This window comes from Cupressus sempervirens, chromosome 11 (assembly GCF_028749045.1).
Source record: "Cupressus sempervirens isolate cs-2001-9-10 chromosome 11, ASM2874904v1, whole genome shotgun sequence".
Classification (NCBI taxonomy): domain Eukaryota; kingdom Viridiplantae; phylum Streptophyta; class Pinopsida; order Cupressales; family Cupressaceae; genus Cupressus; species Cupressus sempervirens.
In genome coordinates, this window is record NC_143128.1 from 778,618,357 (window position 1) to 778,640,235 (window position 21,879).

At 36.0% G+C, this 21,879-nt stretch overlaps 1 protein-coding gene across 5 annotated transcripts in view; it reads right to left on the reverse strand.

Annotated features, from left to right (window-relative positions):
- Positions 1-16,178: 16,178 nt before the first annotated feature.
- Positions 16,179-21,879, reverse strand: part of LOC149531905 (Pyridoxamine 5'-phosphate oxidase family protein) — a 40,063-nt gene continuing 34,362 nt past the window's right edge. For 2 of the 5 annotated variants that reach the window (XM_089809304.1, XM_089809301.1), the window contains 2 exons: positions 16,584-16,673; positions 16,179-16,385 (listed from right to left, as the gene is read on the reverse strand). In XM_089809304.1, the coding sequence (XP_089665430.1) occupies positions 16,383-16,385; positions 16,584-16,673 (93 nt within the window). In that variant the 3' untranslated portion in view covers positions 16,179-16,382. Of the gene's footprint in view, positions 16,674-21,879 lie in introns of all 5 variants that reach the window. The other 3 variants (XM_089809302.1, XM_089809300.1, XM_089809303.1) reach the window with 2 other exon arrangements.

Genomic DNA, 21,879 nt, shown 5'->3' on the forward strand with positions numbered 1-21,879 from the left:
ATATAGTATTAAATTTCATATTTGATTTTTTAACTAATGATTAGAAACTTGAAATGATTTATTATGTTATAGTTACAAATATGCTTTTCAAAATTAGATTTATTTTTCATTTAAAAATGAAATTAAATAGTAGATTCTTTGTTCTATGCAGTTCACAGCATTGAGGGTGGGGACCCTTATGAGGACTTGCTTGAGCACATTACCAGATTCTCTACCATGGGGGGCATCATCATTTTGAGAGACTTTAACGCATGGACCAAAGACCTACAACCTCCCCTCCATGATTGTAGGGTTGATCCCATGTGTACGACTACTTTTGATCTTGGTTTTGTAGGTCTGCATCGGCTCTCTAAGGATTGTCAAGGGCCCTTCACTAGGTATGGTCAAAATTTACTTAAGCTTTGTGAATCATCTGACTTACTAATTTTGAATGGGCTCTCTTGCTTTCCTAGCTCCGAACTCTTCACTTGTTGGCCACATGGTGGTGGTGCTAGCGTTGTGGACTATGTTCTCTCTACGGCCTCCTTCATCCCTCTCATTTACCGCTTTACCATCTCTCACCTTTATATGGCTAACCATGCCCTCCTTAGCATCACCCTTCGGGGACCCCTCCCACCCCCCCTCCACTTTGGACCTTCACTCCCTTGCCTACACCCTCTATGATATTCCTGATCAGCCCCCTCTCCATCTCATTATCCCCTCTATGATATTCCTGGTCACCTTTTTTCCTTTTCCCACATTTGTGAGGCAGTTAGAGTTATGAACAGTAGCATAACTCCAGATGAGGAAGGATTCCAAGCTGAATTCTTCAAGTTGGGTATCTCTGTCCTAGGTCCCTTTCTTGCATCACTCTTTAATTGAGTGGTTTGTGTCGGCTTTCCTGACTCTTGGTCATGACATATTATCTATCTGATCCATAAATTCGGGCCAACTTTCGACCCCGAGAACTACAGGACCATCATGGTTGGGCATACCTTTGCCAAACTCTATGTGACTGCACTGAATGGTATCTTGTCCGGAGAGCTCGATCAACGACATTGTTGGGCTAGAGGTCAAGTTGGGTTCTGTACAGATTTTCAAACCACTGATCACATTTTGACCTTAAGGGCCATCATTAAGGAGGCTCACCACTGCTCGACGCAAGTTTACTGTTGTTTTGTTGACTTTTGCAAAGTCTTCGACTCTATTCCTCGTGCGGCTCTCTTTCAGCATCTTATGGACATCGAGATCTCAGAGACTCTCCTTACAACTTTTATGAAGTTATCCTGAGTGTGTTGTGGGCAAATTCAAGACTCCACGAGGCTTCTCTGACCCTATCCAGAGTACTATCGAGGTAAAACAGGGCTGCCCTCTCTCCCCCACTCTCTTTGGCATCTACATCGATGAGCTTGAGGCATTTGTTCGTGATTTCTAGTTGTTACTTACATTAGGTGTTGATCTTTATTCTCCTATTTGTTGATGATGTGATTCTCCTAGCATCTTCCCCTAATGATCTTCAATGGCTCCTTGATGGCTTGGCCTCTTTTTGCGACTCACGTGAGCTAGTTGTAAATCTGGGCAAGACTCGTTATGGTCTTTAATTGTTTGAGGACATCACACCTCCATTTTTACTTCCAAGGTATCGAGATCGAGATTGCATCTTCATACACTTACTTGGGGGTTAAGTTTTATGGACCTCGGTTCAACTTGAGACCAGCTATGCAGCCCAAAGTCAACAAGGGGCTCGGCTCCCTCACTATTCTTGAGTGATAGTATTTTGACACCACTTCCAAGATACGACTAAGATGTCCCTTCTTGACTCCCTGGTCAAGCCGATCGTCCTCTATGGATCCACTATTTGGGGCTCCTCCCTCTTGGAATCTGACTGGGCCTCTGTTGAGAGAGTCCAAACTCTTTTCCTTCGGTGGATTATTAGATGTCACCAGTCCACACTGCATAACATCATTTTGGCAGAGTTTGGTGCTCACCCTTTCAGATTGGGGACCATCTTTGATTTAGTTTGGCTTCTTCACCTGCTCTAGAGTTTTGTTGATTCCTTCGATGGCCATCACAGATATTCCTACTTGGCTTATTGTTCCTCTATGGAGGTTGTGGGTTTAGACTCTAGCCACAGGTCTCGTTGTTGGTACGCCCAGGTCTCTATCCTCTTGGGTTCGATTGGTATTAGTTTGGATTGTCTTCCCCCCTTTTAATTTTCTCTAGACACTCTAGCCCATCTACTACCACCTCAGTGGGAGTTGAATGAGCATGTTAAACTTGATATCTATAGGCAGTATGTTATCACGATCTAGAGGAATCTCCCAGGTGGGCTCCGCTTGCGTATGGCCTTCTATGTTGAGCACTTCCTTGATATCCAGGATGGGATCATCTTACACCCCCGGTACCTCACTCATTATTGGAATAACGCTCTTCACATCTCCTTGGGATCATTTAGAGTGAGATCTTACCGGCTACATATTCAAACTGATCACCAAATCGGCAAGGAGGACAAGATCTGTCAGCTTTGTCACCTCAAGGAGGTTGAGACCGTGTCTCATTTTATTTTTCATTGTCCCATTAACTATGAGATCTGAGGGAGATTCTACTATTTGTTCAAAGAGTATCGGTATCTTCCCTCATTCTTCAGATATATTGACCAACACTCCCTTGTAGTATACCTTCAGTAGACCATGCGGCTTCACAAGCACACTATACAGCTCCAAGTTTACTCGACATCAAACCCTACATAGCTCATCACCTCTTTATTCAATCCTTCGGCCCTTGCCTGAGGATTGAAGCGGCCTCCCTGTACTATCTCAGTTCACACCAGATCTATGAGACCCCGCAAAGATCACACTTGGCAACAACCTTCCAGAGTACCCGATTGCCCTAATGCCCACCTTTCCATTTTGGACTACTTCTCGCCTTTGAGGAGTTCTTAGTTGTTGGTATTCCTTTTCTTGGTTCTTTTGTTGTTTTGCTTTCACATTCTTTCTTTCTGCGGACACCGTTTGGTGCTCCCCCTATTGGCATTTTCCCTTTGTACTGTTTCCAGTCTCTTAGACCCTCATTGGTCTCCTGTTGGACATTAATCAATTTATCTTATCTTATCTTGAAGGTGTAAAAGAATCGTATGCATTATTTAATATGGCTAGATTTTAGATATTTATAACCATTCTTTTTTTTAAAAATTGTAGATAAAGATGTTCTAAAGAAATAGTTTACCATTAGTATAATGTGATTATTCCTTGGACAAAAATAATAATAACTTAGGATATTATTAGCAAAATTTAGCTATAAGTTAAAAACAACTAACTATAGTTTCCTAATTGTGACAAGTAACTATTTTTATTTTTGGGTTGTGTTGGAGCTTTTTGGGTCAAATAAGGTTATTTAAGACCATTTGGGATCATTATTATATATTTTGGAAAAGTGCTAAATTGTTAATGTTGCAAAAAAAATGCCAACGTTATTAAGTAACAATGTAAAAATTGTCATTATGGTCATGTTTGTTAAACACATGATATGGTGTCAGTTAGAACATTTGGGGAATGGGCATTTGAATTCCAAATTGTGTAAAATATGAGCAAGAGAAGCAAAATTCAGATTGGAATGAAAATAATAATATTTTGGCACCTATTCTTGTTATAGTTTTCCATGTAACAAACTATAACATGACCTTGTATAGATTTGTATGGTTTTGTATAGAACAATAATCAATTGAGGCCAATGTAGAAGTATCTTATCGTTCATTTGTTTATGGTTTAATGAAGGAATTTCTTTGATTTTGCATGAGATATTGGTTTTTTTGTGATGACAAGTAAAAACCATGCCTATGGTAAACATTATGAACAAAAACTATATAATTTCATTCTCCGCCAATGAGAACTCATATAAATGGGTGGAGAGGACTATATGAATGAGTTTTATAATATTTCAAAGTTGAAGGGTCTAAAGTTCATGTTTGCATATGTTTTTTATTTGATTGTTGGCTTGAAACGTCACATAGCAGACTATTAGAGAAATTGTGGTAGGATTTGGTTGAAGCCAACTTGAAGGTGGGGTTGAATACCAAGAGGGATTATTCAAAGGTTTTGTTGAGACATCTTTCAAACTTTTGATAAATTGTTTGAATCAAAATTTGTCATATGCCTTTTTGGCCAACTAATCCAAGAGTCACTAATCCACCATTTGGGTAGCGAAATTGTCCTTCATGATTAGTTTGTAGTGTTAGACCTAACTTGTTGCACTAGTTTTTAGGGATTAAGATCACTCAGTCTTCATCAGGTATTACTCTTGTTGTAATGCCCGCCCGTAGTTTTCTTTTCTATTTTGGGTCGCCAAACTCTGTTAGGTCTATTTCATGCATGTGTTAGTTTATTTCACGTGTTATTTGATGATTATGATTACTTATACATTAATGATGTTTTAATTATTCATAGTGATGATGTCATATGATCGGTCTCTAAATGATGATTATTTATATTTGTATGATGGGTTGTTATATCTGAGCATTTGATGGTTTGTACTAGTGATTTATTATGGTACTTATCTCATACTTGCATGTGTATGGTGTGTGTGTTTGTTTTACTTTTATGTCTAATGTGGTTAATGAAGAGAGTTGTAGTCACATGCTAGTTGGGATCTACATGATGTACCACTCCCTACCATCGCATGTTTAGCTTAGAAATATATGCATATGTACATGCTCACCTTTTATACAGGTTGCAGCTATCGAGCATCGACTTCCCTAAATTGTCGGGATGAGTGTGCCCTATTGCAATAACTCAATGGTAAGAATGGGAAGTTAATGATCAAATCCAATCCCAACCAAAGCCTTAATACTTGTCCTACAAGGGGGGCTCATATCTAACTATTTACCCTTTTTAAACTTGTGAGGCTTCTGTGTGTATGTTGTTTGACTTTCACGTTGGTTGGTTTTCCTTGTGCGCTTTATGTGACCTTAACTATGTAAATTTCTTAGTAGAATGGTATTTATGATTTTTGGATTAATCATTGATATTTGGATTATTAAATGTTATTTGATTTTTATTTTTATTTTAAATATTAAAATAAGATTTTTTTTTATTTTTTTTGATCGGTAAGAGGCTGAAGCCAACGTTTTTTTTTTTTTTTATTAATTATTTCAATTATTACTTAATCTTGAGTAGATTCGAACCCAAGACCTCCCAATTAAGAGGCTCACAATTTACCATTGTGTTGTAGGCTCTTGCCTAAAATAAGATGATATTTAATTCATTGGAAATTATTACATTATATGACTAATTTAAAAGATTAAATTTAAAGTTCTAATTTAAGAAAATAAACTTAAAAGAATTTAAATATTAAATATTATTTTATTACAAATATTTAATTAATATTGATTAAAATTAGAGTTGCATTAAATAATGAATTGTAATTATCTTTATTGATTAAAATAATAAATAATTATTTTTAACATGCTTTCATTAAATAATAAAGTGGGAAAATAAAATAAAAGAGTTCATTTAACTAAAAAGTGAGTTAAATATGCATGAAAATACTAATTAAATAAAATAAATTTTTTTTAGGGCTTTTAGAGATAGAAACCCTAAAGAGAGTCAGGGCTCTATATTAGATGTTTTTGGTTCATTATTTCACACGCTGGTTTTTGAGGAGCAAATTTTTGGGATTTTGAGCAAAAAAAAAATTTGAAAGCTTTGAAGAGTTTCAATTTAGTAAGGGTTTCACCAGGTTGCTAGATTGTTAGCATCATCGTGAGGTAGGGTTTGAAACTCATAATAGTATATTTCATTTGAAAATATGTGTATGTTTCATGTCTTATGGATACTTGAAACTTGATTGCCATTATGTTTTATTAGCTCGGATCTGTGTGAATGAAACGAAACTCATATTTATTTTGCTACAGAAGAAAATCTGAAAGAGAAAATGAAATAAATGGGCTAGGGTTTGGTGAAAGAAAATTATATAGATTAAATCTACATTTTTGTTTATATCCCTTCCATTTCTTTTAGAGAAAAAAAAAAAAAACAAATATATTTGATTTGGTGGAAAAATCCGTCCTCCAAGCCTGGCAAGAAAAAAAAATTATATATATTAAACTGGGCTTTTATTATTTTAATTTTAAAACAATTATAAAAAATAAATTTAAAAATAGGAAGGGGATCATAGACACTCCCCCCATCTTATTATACACTGCTTCGCATCGAATGTTGCCAATATTAGCTGTCGAAGGAGCCCATCAAAACACTGACTGCATGCCCCACCATTGGGGTTGATTTTTATTATGTGTGTTTTTTTATTTTATTTTAAAAATTAATTTATTTAAAATATTAAAAAAATTAATATGATATTTTTTTAATTAGTTTTTTTAAATGATTACTATTTATTGTAAATTAATTGAGAGTTGTTAAAGAAATAGAATGTCATTATTTTAGATTATTTATTAATGCATAATTTAGTTAAAATATGTTTTGTTGAATTTAGATTATTATGTTTAAATATTGTATAATCTAGTTATGTCTAGTTTTAAAAACATATATACATTTAAAAATTAGTTTATAACTAATTAGAAACTTGTTTAAGTTTAGGCAATAATATTTAAATATTATTAAATTTCAAACGTAATGGTGATATTCAAATATACTTGTTTTTAAATATATCGACATTAGTGGATTTATAACCTTGATAATGCCTATTAATAAATTTTAAATAATTAGTCATGAAGACATCATTTGATTTTTGAAAAAAAAAAATGTCTATCATAATGTTTAGAAAACCTCCAAATGATCAAACTAGTCTTTAGAAACAAATGAATTTAACTATATGCTTAGGGACCCATGCTTTCCTTGTATTCTTGTTTGAAGTTATTTGATATTCTTTTTCATGATGGTTTTCCTATGAGTTGTTCAGTTGGCCAACGAGGGCATGCACCATAGGCCTTTTGGGAGTTTCTTTTATGTTGTTTACTTGCTTGAATGTCATGATGTACTTTATGTTTCAAATTGAGATTTATATTTTGTGAGATATACTTTGATGAGCATTTATGAGAGCTTGGATTTTGAGAACCATTGCATATCGGGTTACCTATCATAGAACCAAATATGATTATTATTGCTTTTGTGGTATGGGACACAATTGTGTTTTATGTACTTAGGAGATGTTGTTTAGGTACATGTCTGTGGGAGTGGCTTGCAATAGGGGTCGAGGACTCAAAGTGATCAATACTAGGGTAACCTATTGTAAGTTGTGTAATAAGTGATAACATAGTAATTAAATATATTTTGTCTATCCCTTTTATTAAGATACATTAAAAAGATAAATTAGAGTTTATTGCGTTGCCCATGCCTTGAGTGCTTGTATAGGCTAAGGATGGGATTGGGATGATACCTAATGAGAGGTATGACTAATTTTCCTCATGTTCATGAGAGGGTGTTTTGGTTTCGCATGTGTCACATTGAGTGTCTGGGGTCTAGAGTGACCAATCTAGGGTAACTCAATGCTTAAGGGTCTAGGGTCCAATGAGAGACCGATCTAGGGTAACTCAAATAGTTTGACCATGTGATGACACTCCCTAGTATGTAGCTTGACTCTCCTCTATAGATTTTGTATTTGCCTCTAGTAATATTTTTGTTGTTGGATGTATTTATTGTTGGTGTTTTACTTACATTGATAACAGTTAGTGATTTGTTGGTTATTGTACTTTTGACTTGAAGTGGATATCTTTCATTGACTTTATCTCTTTGTTTTTGATACTCGATTTATACTTAGTATATGTATGTTGACTTGGTATGTGGTGTTGGTATTGGATTGGTGTCCCTTTGATTTTAATTATCTTTCTTCTTCAGTAGTTTGTGTACGCTTGAGGTAGAATTGGCCATCAGGATTCCTTGTCTATGATTGTTTTATGATTTGATTATCTGGATGTGGATTGTCCATTATCTTCCCTACATGGTGGGAGTGGGAGCCTAACTAAGTGACCACACGGTCAGGAGGTAGTGACTTCATACCATCTGGGTCCCCCTCGGATTGGCAAATGTTGGATGTTTGTGGATGCAATTGTATCACTATCTTTCTTATTCTTATTTTTCAGACTTGTATTTAGTTGATGTATATATGTTATCATGTATCTTGTATTTGATGTACTTGTATCTATTCTCGCATACCTTGCGACATGTGCAGTGGATGTTATTTCATTGTATCAATTGTACATATGCATTTGCTTATGAGATTATGTATTTGTTATTTCCTTATGATCATGGTATTGTACTTGATTTCTAAACTAATCAATATATATCTTCTTACAGATTTCTTTGTGACAATGAAGGACCCTTAGTCATTTCCTTGTCTTTCTTTCTTCTTGTTGCTTTGTTCCTTTTCAGTCACCGTTTGGTGCCTTGGCTGGCTCTTCTGTTTGTATGCTCAGTCCCATAAACCATTTTGGTTTTTCATGGATATTAATAATTTTATCTTATCTTAAATGTGACTTAACATGAAGGAACCCTTGAGGAATGAAATCTTTAACGTATTTGCATTAGTGTAATTGATGTGTATGTGTATATTGCTTTTGCATCATTAATTTGATATTGTTTAAACTTTAAAAAATAGTCTAGTAAACATTGTAACATGTTAGGTTTAATTCTGTTGGGTTCCCAAGTGGGGTGTTACACTTGCCCAATCTTAAAAATGCACTATACATGCTCCAAAGGTTTCACATGGCTAATTGTAAGACTATAGCTACTCAATTCTTGTCAGGGATCAAAGTTGAGGGTAAGTATTCTTCACCCTTGGTTGATGACACTTTGTATAGTTAGGTCATTGGCAGTCTCATCTATTTGACTCATACGAGGCTGACATTTCATATGCAGTGGGCATGGTCTCTTAATTCATGTAGGAACCACATGAGTTGCATTGGAAGGAAACTATGAAAAATCTACAATACATCAAGGGTACTCACAATTATGGGATTCATTATGCAGTAGGCATAGATTTCGACTTGGTCAGACACCCAATTCAAATTGGGTAAGCGATTCTCAAGATCATAAGTCTACTTCAGGATATTTCTTCTCTCATGGTTTTGGTCTCCTTTGTTGGTTGAGCAAAAAGTAGTCTATTATAGCTATTTCATCTACAAAGACTAAGTATAGAGGAGTAGTTAATTCTACTATAGAGGTCATTTGGCTTCAAAATATTCTCACTGAGTTTGGCATTCCCTTCTAGAAGCACACAACCATGTATTGTGACAACCAAAGTGTAATTGACATCTCTTGCAATTCTCTCGTGATCTAGTTCATCATTAGCAAACCAAGTATATCGAGATCCACATGCATTACATTTAGGAGCTTATTCATAGTGTTATCACTGATCTTAAGTATTGCCCGACATCATATTAGACTACAAGTATTTTCACCAAACCCTTCACTGAGTGTAAGTTCCTTCATTTATGAGCTTTGCTTGGGGTGTTGTCATTGTCCTCTTATGGGGTGGCTATTTAGTCCTTTTATTTTCTCTCTATTTCTTTTTTTGTGGGGCAGGGGGGACTTTGATATGTACCTGGCTACCAAACATGGTCTCAGTTTCTGAGACCCATCATCTTACATCCACCTAAGCCATGCTTAAAAGGGTGTGTTATTGAGGTTTTTATTTCCTAGCTAGGTTATTCTTTTTCCCTTTATTCTTAGGTTTATCCTATGCCTTTTACTAATCTTGCATAGCTAAATAAAGCATGTTTTGTTAGGTGAGCATAGTTTTTTAGGTGAACGTGATTGGTTAGGTGAGCACAATTTCCTGCAACCACCTTTTATATCTCCCTTTTCTATAGAAGCATGCTACCTAGCTTTTATTTAGCATATTTTCCTTCAACATCCTCTTAATAGATTTTATTGTCTGTTTAGAGATTGCAAATCCCTCTCAGATTTTTTCAGGTACACAGATCAGCATTGCATTGCACTCTATCTTCATGAGTCCTTACAGCTTTGCGACCATACTTTACAACTATCATTTCCCAGAGTCGGACCCAGGCACAACTTATTACAACCTTCTTCTCGCCCTTAGCTCTAGCTTGGGGTGTGAAGCGACCGTGCAATTTCCCTAACACGTGCCATTCCAAATCTGTGAGATCCCATAAGGGACCTCTTTGCCAACGACACTCCTCTCGTAGCACTTAGCCTCACCATAGAGCCTCTCGTAGCCGCTAGCCGTATCAATCACTGCTGGACTTTTTCTCTTTGCGGATGGATACCTAATCTTTTTCGTGATGTCTCCCGCTTTCTTCTTCATTTATTGTACTTGTTCTTTTGTGAACACCATTTGGTGCTCCATTTGTTAGCTATCTTCTTGGTGTAAGCTTCCAGTCCCATAGACCCAAGTTGTGGTTGTTTGTTGGACATTAATAAAATTATCTTATCTTATCAAGCATTTGCACGTTTTCTCTTGTGGAGATTAACTCCGTGATGCTATTTTGATTTCATGTTATTTGAATTCATAGTTTAGATATCTATTCTTTGCATTAGTTTTCTAGGTTAATAATCTTTCTAGTTTCTAGTAACAAGGATCCTCTCGTTATAATCTAATATCCTTTATATAACTTCACATTTGTAACTCCTCAAAAAGAAAAAGAAAATTAAACCTTTTTTTCTTTTTCTTTTTGAAACTTAAAAAATAAGATAAAATATATATTTTCTTATTTTTATATTTTTAAAATACAATATTAATATAGTCATATGATTGAGATTAATTTTATCATCTTGTATCCTACTGAATGTTGAATCATTGATTTCAAAATTTAGATTGTCAGTTGCATTAAAAAATGTCTTTAACATTAAAAAAAATTATAGGTAATCGACCGAAGCCTAGATTATTTATTATTCATTTATTATTATTGTTAAGATTAATTATTATTATGTGTTAATCTCAAGTAGATTTGAACCCAACACCTCCCCAATAAGAGGCTCACAATTTACTGTTGTGTTGAAGGCTCTTGCCCAATGTCTTTAACATAATTACCTTTTATTTGTTGTATTAATTATATTTATTACTATATTATATTATGTCTTATTTTTTGTCTTTTTAAATTTTTTGGTACATATTCTTATAAATTTCTTTTTTTTTTCTTTTTGATCATTTTACTAAATTAACAATATTAATTTTTCTAATATTAATTATAATAATAATCAATATATCTTTATAGTTTTAATCAACAACATTATTATGTGTTACAATAATAATTAGTATATCTTCTTATTTTATATTTACAATATTTTTAAATTAACTTATTATTATTATTATTATATCATCAATGACTTCATCTACATCTAAGGTCTCAAATGGGAAAGGTAAGAGCTAAAGAATTTCAAAGCTTGTAGGTGTTCAAACAAAACTATAGGGAATCTCATTGTAGCTCAGCATAATGGGGTATATTTAACATACACCTTTGCTCCAATGACAAAGGTGAATCAAAATCCTAATTTTGCATCTCTATCGTTATCTTACTCATTTCAGGACAAGTTGGTTTAGGAAGTCTTATATGTTTAGTATATAATTGGATCAGTCATGGTATATAACTGTAAAACTATTTTGGTTAACTAATATACCTTTTTGTGTTATTATCTTTATTGAATATGGTACTTTGTAATTATTAGACTATACCACTTTTTTTATACATATATTCCTTACATTAAATTAATTACATTATTTTTGTTATTAAATACGTATAAACTTTTATCATATTATTGATTTTAGTTATAATATACTACCATTTTTTATTTTATTGCTATTAATTCATTGATCTTCTATTTCTTTTTTCTTATATGTCCTCGGTTCTTCCCCCTTATGCCTTAATTCTTGTACCGATTAGCATTTTGATTTTTACCAAACTCTAACTTCTCTCTTCTAATGCTTTCATTCCCTGATGATGGATCATAGAGTTTCATCTAAAATGTTGGGCACAAAAAATCTGCCCAATCAAATCCAAAATACAAAAAAAAGTTATATTTTCAGCTTAGTTCTGATATAAAAAAATTAATTAATAACTCAAAACAAATTAACACCTCCTAGTTCTTCAACTGCCCAATCAAATCCAAAAAAAAAAATAGTTAGAGATATTTTTGTATTTTCAACCTAACTTTGATACATATTTTAATTAATAACTAGAAACAAATTAGCACCTCCTAGCACTTACTGAGTGATTTTATCCTTCAATTTTATTTTATTTTAGCATTATAGAAGATTTGAACTCAATACTATCTCAAAGCCTACAGCATTGCTTTTGCCATTGAATTAGACGTTCTTTTAGTAATTCTTCAATTATTCACCCATTTTCTTAAAATATTTAGTCCCACAATAAGAAATTGGCCTAGGAGTTTTGTGTACCCTGCTCTCGCCAACCATTTGCCAATAATTAAAGTGTAGAATTTTAATCGTATGTAGTTATACTAAATAACCATTTTCAATGCGTTGAATTACATCATAACTTTAGAAAAACCTGACTTAATATAGACATTACAAATTATAGTCAAAAAAATTTAATCGAGTATATGTATGTGTACCTTCGGCACAAAAATACAAATAATGTACAAAAGCAAGCTACAAAACACCTTATTCATATATAAATGCAAAACCTTCAACATAGAATTTTTGCGTAGATAAGATAAGATAATTTATTAATGTCCAATAGGAGACCACAAACAAGTCTAAGGGACTGAGAGTACAAACAAGGTGGAGAAGGCAGCAAGACCACCAAACGGTGTCCAAGTACAACAAAACAAAAAAATGGAAACAAGCATAGCAAGAGGAAAAGAAAGAGGAAAAACAAGGGTGGTTAGGGAAACCGCAAAAACTAATAGTTCATAACCGTGGAAAAGTAGCTCAGAATAGAAAGATAACTAGTTGTGTGCAGAGAAATATGAATCTAATGTCGGAGAGAGGAGCTACATAACTATTGGGGGTGCAAATGGTCTCTGCGTGATCTCCTCGCTCTGGTGTGAGTATCTGTGGACGAGCATCGAGGCTACTTGTTTCCCCTAGGAGAGGTAATCGGAGTGAAAAAAAGAAGTGATAAGCGAATGACGAGACACAAACCTAGGGGTGGATAGTTCCCGAAGGGTGAAATCTCGAAGACAAAAACACCTCCTGTAAATAAAGAGCAAGGCACTACTAGTTCTCATACCTGAAAAAGGAGGACAAAGGCCTACACTCTCTGAATAAACAATGAAACCTCCCTCTAATCCCATAGTATATGGGACAGTAAAATATAAAAGGTATCTCATTCTCAATTGCATCCATGTCACAACACTGACAAAACCTCTCAGCTCTGTTAGTCTGGTTATCTGTCTGATTTCGGAGCCGGTGAGAACCCACTCTAAAAGAACCCAACTATATAAGTAAGGCATGGGGCCATCGTCGAGAAGAGTAGTAGGGACAAACAATGATACCATTTTGTATGTCAATAAAGTGCTCTGCATAGAAGACCATACAAGGACGGAGACCCCCCGAAGGGTCAACCCAAGTCACTTTGATATACCTCATGTAGATGTCCATCCTGGTAATCTCATTCAACTTCGACTGAGAGGGAAGAAGATGAGCGAGCATGTCCAACAAATATTGAAAAGGGGGAAGGTGATCAATATCAATACCAACAGTGTTGAGGAGCCTTGAAACCTGAGCATACCAGCAACGCGCACGACTAGTCGGATCCGAGGCAGCAATCAAGGTTGAGGAACAATAAGCCAAGTAAGAATAATGGTATCTTCCATCAACAGAGTTCATAAAACCCCGAGTATGTGAAGTAACCAAACTAGATCAAATATCGTACAGAGTATGAAGGGATGAGCACCGAACTTGGCTAAGATAATACAGGTAGGAGTAGTTGGCTGACAACGGATCAAGCGTCGCAAAAGGAGAGTTTGAACTCTCTCCACCGAAGCCCAGTCTATGGTCAGGAGGGAGGGCCCCCAGATTGTCAAACCATAAAGGACAATAGATCTAACCAAGGAGTCTAAGATAGACATCTTAGACGTAGTGTCCTGAAAGTGGTGTTTGAAGCACTGTCACTCAAGCAATGCCAATGAACCTAGCCCCTTATTAACACGTGACATCATGGTTGGTCTCAAACTAAAACGCTGTCCCAAAAATAAAGTGTCCAAATACGTGTAACTGGAGGTCCTCTCGATCTCAGTCCCCCTGAAAAGGAAACGGCAATCAGAGGTTTTCGAGCTATGGAAAACCATAACTCGAGTCTTAACCAGGTTGACCACCAACTGTCGAGAATCACAAAAGGAGGCCAATCCATCCAAAAGTCGTTGTAACCCATCAAGTGAGGAGGATAGGAGCACCACGTCATCCGCAAAGAGAAGGATGGGCACCCGAACCCCATGAAGGTAGCACCCATTCTCGGGATGTGAAAAAACCTTCAAGAAAGTCTCAAGCTCATCAATGTAGATGTTGAAAAGCGTAGGGGAAAGAGGGCAGCCTTGCTTAACACCGATAGAACTCTGAATGAAGTCAGATAACCCTTGTGGAGTCCTAAGACGTCCAACAACACTCTCGTAAAGTCTCATGATGGCAACGAGAAGAATCTTGGAAACCCCAATATCTCTGAGTCGCTGAAATAACGCTGCCCGGGGGACCAAATCAAAAGCTTTGCGAAAGTCAACCAAGCAACAGTAAACTTTTGCCAAGTGATGTCGAGCCTCCTCAATAATGGCAGTAGATTTAACTTTGAAAATTGATATTCAATGAGCATTTTAAATGCATTAAATTACCTCATAGCTTTAGAAAGATCTGACTTAATATAGTTATTAAAAACTATATTCATAAGGCCAATTTTTATGGGACATTAGTGGGCAGCCATTAAGTATATAGGGCAGTTCTATATATATTTCATATATACATAACATTGATAAAGCATTCTTCATAGACATTTTTTAAAAAACTTAATACACAGCAGTGGACTTGAATTGAAATTTCACATGTGAATCGATAAACAAAATAACAAAATTCAAATGCTTTTATTGTAAATATATGGCATACATATAGCAAAAATCTCCAAAGGCTCCAAATTTCAACGATGAAATGACATAAAATATTTAAATGTAAATACAATAACTAAACTACTAAACAATAAACATAGAAGCCCACAATAGTATTAATTGTCCATAATTAATAGATGGTGAGTCTTAAGGGTCTAAATCAAGTAAATGTGATGCTCTAACCCCCTCATTCAACTGTTGTTCACTCATTGACCAGCTGGTCCTGCTCTTGTTTCTGTTATCCTTTGCTTTGCAAATCCGAATATTTTTTAAATGTCTTATTTTGTAGCACTAGCAGTCGAAAAATGGCTTGGGCAAATAGGAGACGGGCAGAAGTCCCTGAGACAGGTAAGGGACTTCTATTCGTCCCCTAGCCAAGCCAGGGACTTCTAATTGTAACCCCATACCATGATTCTCTCAAAGTGGAATTTCAGAGACAATACTCGATTTTCTCGTTTTAAAATGCCATTGGGGACAGAAAAAATCTGTCCCCATACCATACCAAGGGCGAAAGCCAATCTAAAATTCGAGGGGATGCCTCCTCATGGAGCACAGATTAAAAATCATACTCAAGTTTTCAGATCAATTAAGTATTGCATTCTATTGTATGAATGAGAGCTACAAAAATTATAGAAGCCCCTTACCAGTCTCTAGGACCTCTAGTCACACCCCCGTACCATACTGCCCTCAAAGTGGTGCTTCAGGGACAGTACCCAATTTACCCATTTTGAACTGCCCTTAGGGATGGCAAAAATCCATCCCCGTACCATTCCCCAGACAGAAGTGGGTCTAAAAGTCCAGGGGATGCATCCCCATGAAGCACAAATTAAAAATCATAGTCAAGTTTTCAGAACAATTAAGTATTGCATTCTATTGTATGAATGGAAGCTACAAAGATTACGTTATTAGTCTTCTTTATAAAATCAACGGCTTTGTCATGTTTGCCTTAGTTATCATATCCAACATAAAAGACATTAAAATCTAGCCATTGTCTTAGGCTTTGAGTTTGGTCCTATATCTGCATCACAATTGTTAAATTTGCATGCATACATGCCTTGGTGAGGAGATCTCGTAGAGGTGGCTTATATGTAGATTTTTTGTTCATGTGAAGTAACTTAAATGTTATGAAAATGTCACGTAGAGAGATGAGCAAGGATACAGAACTGCCTCTCATAAATAAACCAATCATTTGTCATAAAACTGTCTGGCCAACGATTAACAATGATAATTTTAACAGTGGTGCCCAGTTGAAACAAAAAATAGATGAATTATCAGGACTTTCTTTCACTTCAGGATTAGAAGGCTTTGAGAGGCTGAGAAGCTTCATAGTAACAAGAACCGATAGTGTTGCAATAATCAGATCAGCTCCACATTGGCTCACTGAAAAATTAAAATAGAAATGAACATGAAATTTAGAGAAAGAAAATTCAATCTCGTAAAGATTAATTATACAGTTATGTCAAATCTGTTGCATATAGACACACTGAACCATATATTACAATTTCACATTATGCTTTATTGCATCAATGAGCTGCCATTCATTGTTTCTAGATGAAAGGGTTGGATTTAAGGGTTTACTTCTTCTTGCATCCACTCATGAATGTCATTACTTTGAGAGAAATTCTTAAACACAATACGCTGGTTGTTCTTCAGATCTAAGTAGTCCACCTGTGACAGAAAAGATTAGATTAAACGGGTAAAAAATAAAAGCTGATACACACAGATAAGATCTAGACTAATATTTACAAATACAGTGTTTATGAGGTGTTCCATCAGGACACATCCCCAGGTATCTGGTTAACATCCCCAATGTCCCAGACATCCAAGGGATATGGGGACACCCTCTCTTTCAGGACATGACAACTTACCTCATTTGATGAATTAGAATTTTAAAATGCTTAACTTTTTAGGGAATAAAAACCTTAAAAAGTTGCTAGTTCCAGTATGGGGTTGGGTAGAGCTACACCTGTACGGCAATTTTTTTGCCTTCGCTGCAGTACAGCTGAGTAACATATGTATATAATAATATATATAGTCATACTCATATTTGACAAACAGAATATTTAAATACCTCATTATTTGCTAAAAAGGGACACATAAATTCATAATTCGGTGACTTATCAAATGTCAATACACAATGAAAATTACAATCAATATTCAATTATCTTCATATTACTCTTCATAAAGAGCATCATAAAAAACATTTGGCTCAATTTCATTTGAACCACATGGAGTTGCAATATCACTTCCACTAGCCATGTCATTTGTGAAAGTTGCCTCATCTAAAGAGATTTTTCGCAAGTGATATGATAATAATGTCCAAGTCAGCATACTAAAGACTTAGATCACATTTCCTCATCACCCCCTCAACATAATCCAGTTTCTTATGTGCCAAGAGATCCCAATAGCAGGCTTGAGGGTGTTGATGTTTGATAGCTTCAGTTTGATAAACTTATATATAATTATATATGAGATATAATTTATATATATAATTGAGATATATGTTTATTATTATATGAGAGAAATTAATATAATAATGATATATATTTATGAGAGATTAAATTTATTATATTAATTATATAATTAATGAATCGACATGTCTCTTCACAACTTATCCTCAATGTAAATAATATATCGCTGTCATTTAGAAAACACATACTGAAGATGGCAGTGCAATTACATTTACAGCGATTCTCATTTCTCAACAAAGGGGCACTGAGGCTGGGGGTAATTCCCCCAACTGGGTCAATGGGCAAAGCTACTGTTAACAAGCCTAAATCAAGGTCTTTGAAACCACATAAAACTTTCATGGAGCAGATCATTTTTACAATTTCACTTGAGGGTGAAATTAGGTAATTGATACATGTTTGTTTATAAGAATGTTCAAACAATAATCTCCCCTTGGAACTATGCAATCATTCTCCTTCGAAAAAAGAGCAATCTCCTAAAATGCCAAAAAAAGGCAAAACAAGAATTTTTTTGGTGAAATAGATGTGTTTTTGTCAAAATACTCATATTATGGGCATGTTCTAGGGTTTTTTCTCTATGTTTTAATGCTTAGAAATCACTTCAAAATTTTGTTTTTGACATTCTTTTAATTTGCCATTGTGTGTCACACAAGCGCTTGGGAGTGACCTAGGCGTAGCCTCACTACCCCACATACTTTATGGGCACATCATAGGTGTACAGCCCTACTACCTGTTGATAATTGTAGCTCATAAAAAAAAGTTAGAAGTAGAGTTCAAGTAGGACATTCAAGTAGGACTCTAATTTGAGGAAGTAAAGTTCAAGTAGAACTCTACTTTATCCACCTAACTAATTAAAGTAGTCACCTAAGAAGAAGAGTTCAAGTAAGACTCTACTTTACGGAAGTAGATTTCAAGTAGGACTCTACTTTTCCCAACTGCTTTTATAAAAGGAAGCTAAGGGTTAAACATAATAATAATCTTTCTCAAGAAGGACGTAGAGAGAGAAAAAGAATCAAAGAAGCGATTTCTGATATTCAGCAGGGAATAAAGAAGGAAGTTTACAACAGTTAACCATAAAGGAGAAGGTAGCAATATCAAGTATATACCAGGTTTTCTGTTTTGTTTGTAACTTGTTTCAGAGCCATTTTCCCATGTATTGGGAGCTCTTGTAAGTTCTGAAGTTATTTTGAATGATGAACTGATTGAAGAGCATATGAGCTGTGTTTTTCTTTTCTAAGTTTTCCGCTGCTTTATTTCGCTAAATAAATCTAGTAGTGTAAATCTAGATCTGATCTATTTACCTAGATACTAGATTTAAGAAATTAACATGGCATCAGAGCTTTAAGCTCTAAAAGAAAAGCACAAGACAGATAAGGCAGACAGCAGTCTCAGGTTCGAGGACAGGCTAGATGGGATTTCAAACTTCTTGCCATGGAAGGCACGAGTCATATTGTTTCTCAAAGGGCAAGACTTGTGGGAGAATGCAGAAAAGGGTCTTCCACTAAAACAGATCTTTCACTTGATTCCGCACATAGCAGAAAAGACGAAAGCCAAGGACATGTTTGATGCCTTGGTTGGTCTCTTTCAAAGTGACAATATGAATGGGAAGAAGATTTTGAAGAACAAGCTTTGAGAGTGTCGGATGACCAAATCTGTTATTGTGACCAATCACCTTATGAGGATCACACATATCCGTGATCAGCTTGCAGCAGTTGGAGAAAAGATCTTGGATGAAGAGTTGGTGAATGTAGCTCTAAATGGTTTCACCAAGTCATGGGACCCATTTGTGAATGGAATTTGTGTTCGAGAAAACATTCCAGATTGGCAAAAGCTATGGGATGATTGTATTCAAGAGGAGACTCATGAGGAGATTAGATCCAACAAGCAAGGAGGTGGTGATGAAAACGTGGCCCTCATCACCAAGACTAAGAAAAGCAAAGTGAAAGCTTTCACTAAAAAATATAACAATAATGGAGAAGGACATCATCCTGAAAAGAAGAAAGACTTAAGCAAGATCAAGTGTTTTGTTTGCCATAAGCAAGGTCACTATGCTTCTCAATGACCAGAGAAGAAGAAAGGCACAAGAAAGACACAAGTAGCAGCAGCAGCAACAACAGAGACTCAATTGAGTGAATTTGCAACAAAGTTTGAGAATGACTTTTCCCTTGTAGTTTGTCTTTCTACCAGCACTATAGTTATAAGTGCTTGATACTTGGACAATGGTGCCTCCCATCACATGACTGAAGCACGAGAGTTGTTCAAACAACTTTTTGAGTATAAATCAGGGATCACTGTAGACCTTGGCAATGATGCCTTGTTAAGGGACAAGGAATCGTGCAGTTTCAGCTTAAGTCAAGAGAATCAATTGATGCTCAAGAAGTGTTGTACGTACCTGGTTTGAAAAAGAACTTGTTGTCCATCTCAATTATGAAGGACAAAGGTTACACAATTACCTTCCAGAAAGGGCAAGTGTTTATATGCCCAGAGGGAGCCAATCCAGACAATTGTGAGGATAAAGCACTACCTATATTAAGAGAGATGGTCACTGGACTTCCAAAGTTGAGTGTGGAAGTCAAAGCTCTTGTGCTCTTGGGAAAAATATCAAAGCTTCATTTGCCAACAGTGAAACTCAATCCAAAGAGATTTTGGATCTAATACATTTTGATGTGTGTGGGCCTATGTCAGTGGCATCAATGAATGGTGCATCCTATTATGTGACCTTCATTGATGATTTCTCCAGGAAGACCTAGATCTACTTCATGAAGACCAAAGATGAGGCTTTCACTCTATTCAAGGAGTTCAAAGCTCAAGTGGAGAATCTAGTAGGGAAAAAGATCAAGGTGTTGAGATCAGACAATGGGGGTGAGTATACCTCAAATGAGTTCAGAGATTTTAGCAAGGATGAAGGAATCAAGAGGGAGAAGACAGTTGCCTGCAATCCACAACAAAACAGGGTTGCAAAGAGGAAGAACAAATCTATCATCAGTTATGTAAAGGCCATGATCCATGATTAGAGTTTGCCATTGTTTCTATGGGCAAAAGCATGCAACACATCCGTATATTTACAAAACAGGAGCCCTCACAAGATTTTAAAGGACAAGACCCCAAAGGAGGCATTCACTAGGATTAAACCGGAGATGGGCATCTTAGGATTTTTGGTTGTCCAATCTATATTCATGTGCCTGTAGAGGAGAGGACAAAGCTGGAGCCCTCAAGTGAGAAGAGCATTCTTGTGGGATACAGTGAAGAGTGAAAAGCCTATAGTGTCTTTATACCAACACAACGGAGGACAGTTGTGAGCAAGGATGTCAAGTTTGAAGAAAGCTTGGCCTCCGAGAAATCTCATGATGCACTGACAGTTGCAGAGGATATTTTGCAAGAGGATTCAAAAGGTGAGAAGACAAACTTCTAGTACAAAGGGCCAAACTTCAAGAAAGGGACAATTAACCCCTTCAAAATTAGTAAGGAGGCCCAAATGGTTTGAGTAGACCTTGAGAGATGCTCAGGAACATGTTGAGGCTCCCCAAACCACACTCAGGGAGAGTAGACCTCCCCAGAAGTTTTTGACGTATATAGCCTTGATAACCAACATCATCAACTCAAAGCCTTCCAGCTTTGAGGAAGCAACTAGCCAACAGGTGTGCCATGGTGAAGGAGCATAACTCCATCATGAAGTATGAGGTTTGGGAATGTGTACAAAGACCAGTGGGGAAGTCAGTGGTGACTTCTAGATGGTTATTCAAAATCAAACATGCAGCAGATGCCAGTGTGGAGAAGTAGATAGAAAGATTTGTGGCCAGAGGGTTCTCTCGGAAAGAGGGAGTAGACTACGAGGAGATCTTTGCTCATGTTGCTAGATATTCTTCTATTCGAGTTGTTATATCCATTGCTTTAGAGTTAGAGCGGAGGATTCACCATATGGATGTGAAGACAACATTCCTCAATGGAGTCGTTGAGGAAGAAGTATATATAGAGCAGACACTGGGGTTTGAGGTACATGACAGAGAGTCACATGTATGCAAGCTTAAGAAAGCCTTGTATGGACTCAAACAAGCTCCAAGGGCATGGTCCTCCAGCATCGATAGCTATTGCAGAGCATGGATTTACCAAGAGTGAGGAAAATTCCAACCTATATTTCATACTAGTTGAATTTGAGATCCTCATTTTGGTGCTCTATGTGGATGAGTTGATTCTTACAGGGGCAGAGAAGTTGATCACTAAGTGCAAGTCAGATTTGGTAACAGAATTTGAGATGGACATTGGGTTGATGCATTACTTTCTAGGACTTGAGGTTAGGCAAAGATCAAGAGAGATCTTTCTTGGATAAGGGAAGTATAAATTGTAGATCCTTAAGAGATTCAAGATGGAGAACAGTAGATCAATGGTTACTCCAATGGTAACCAACT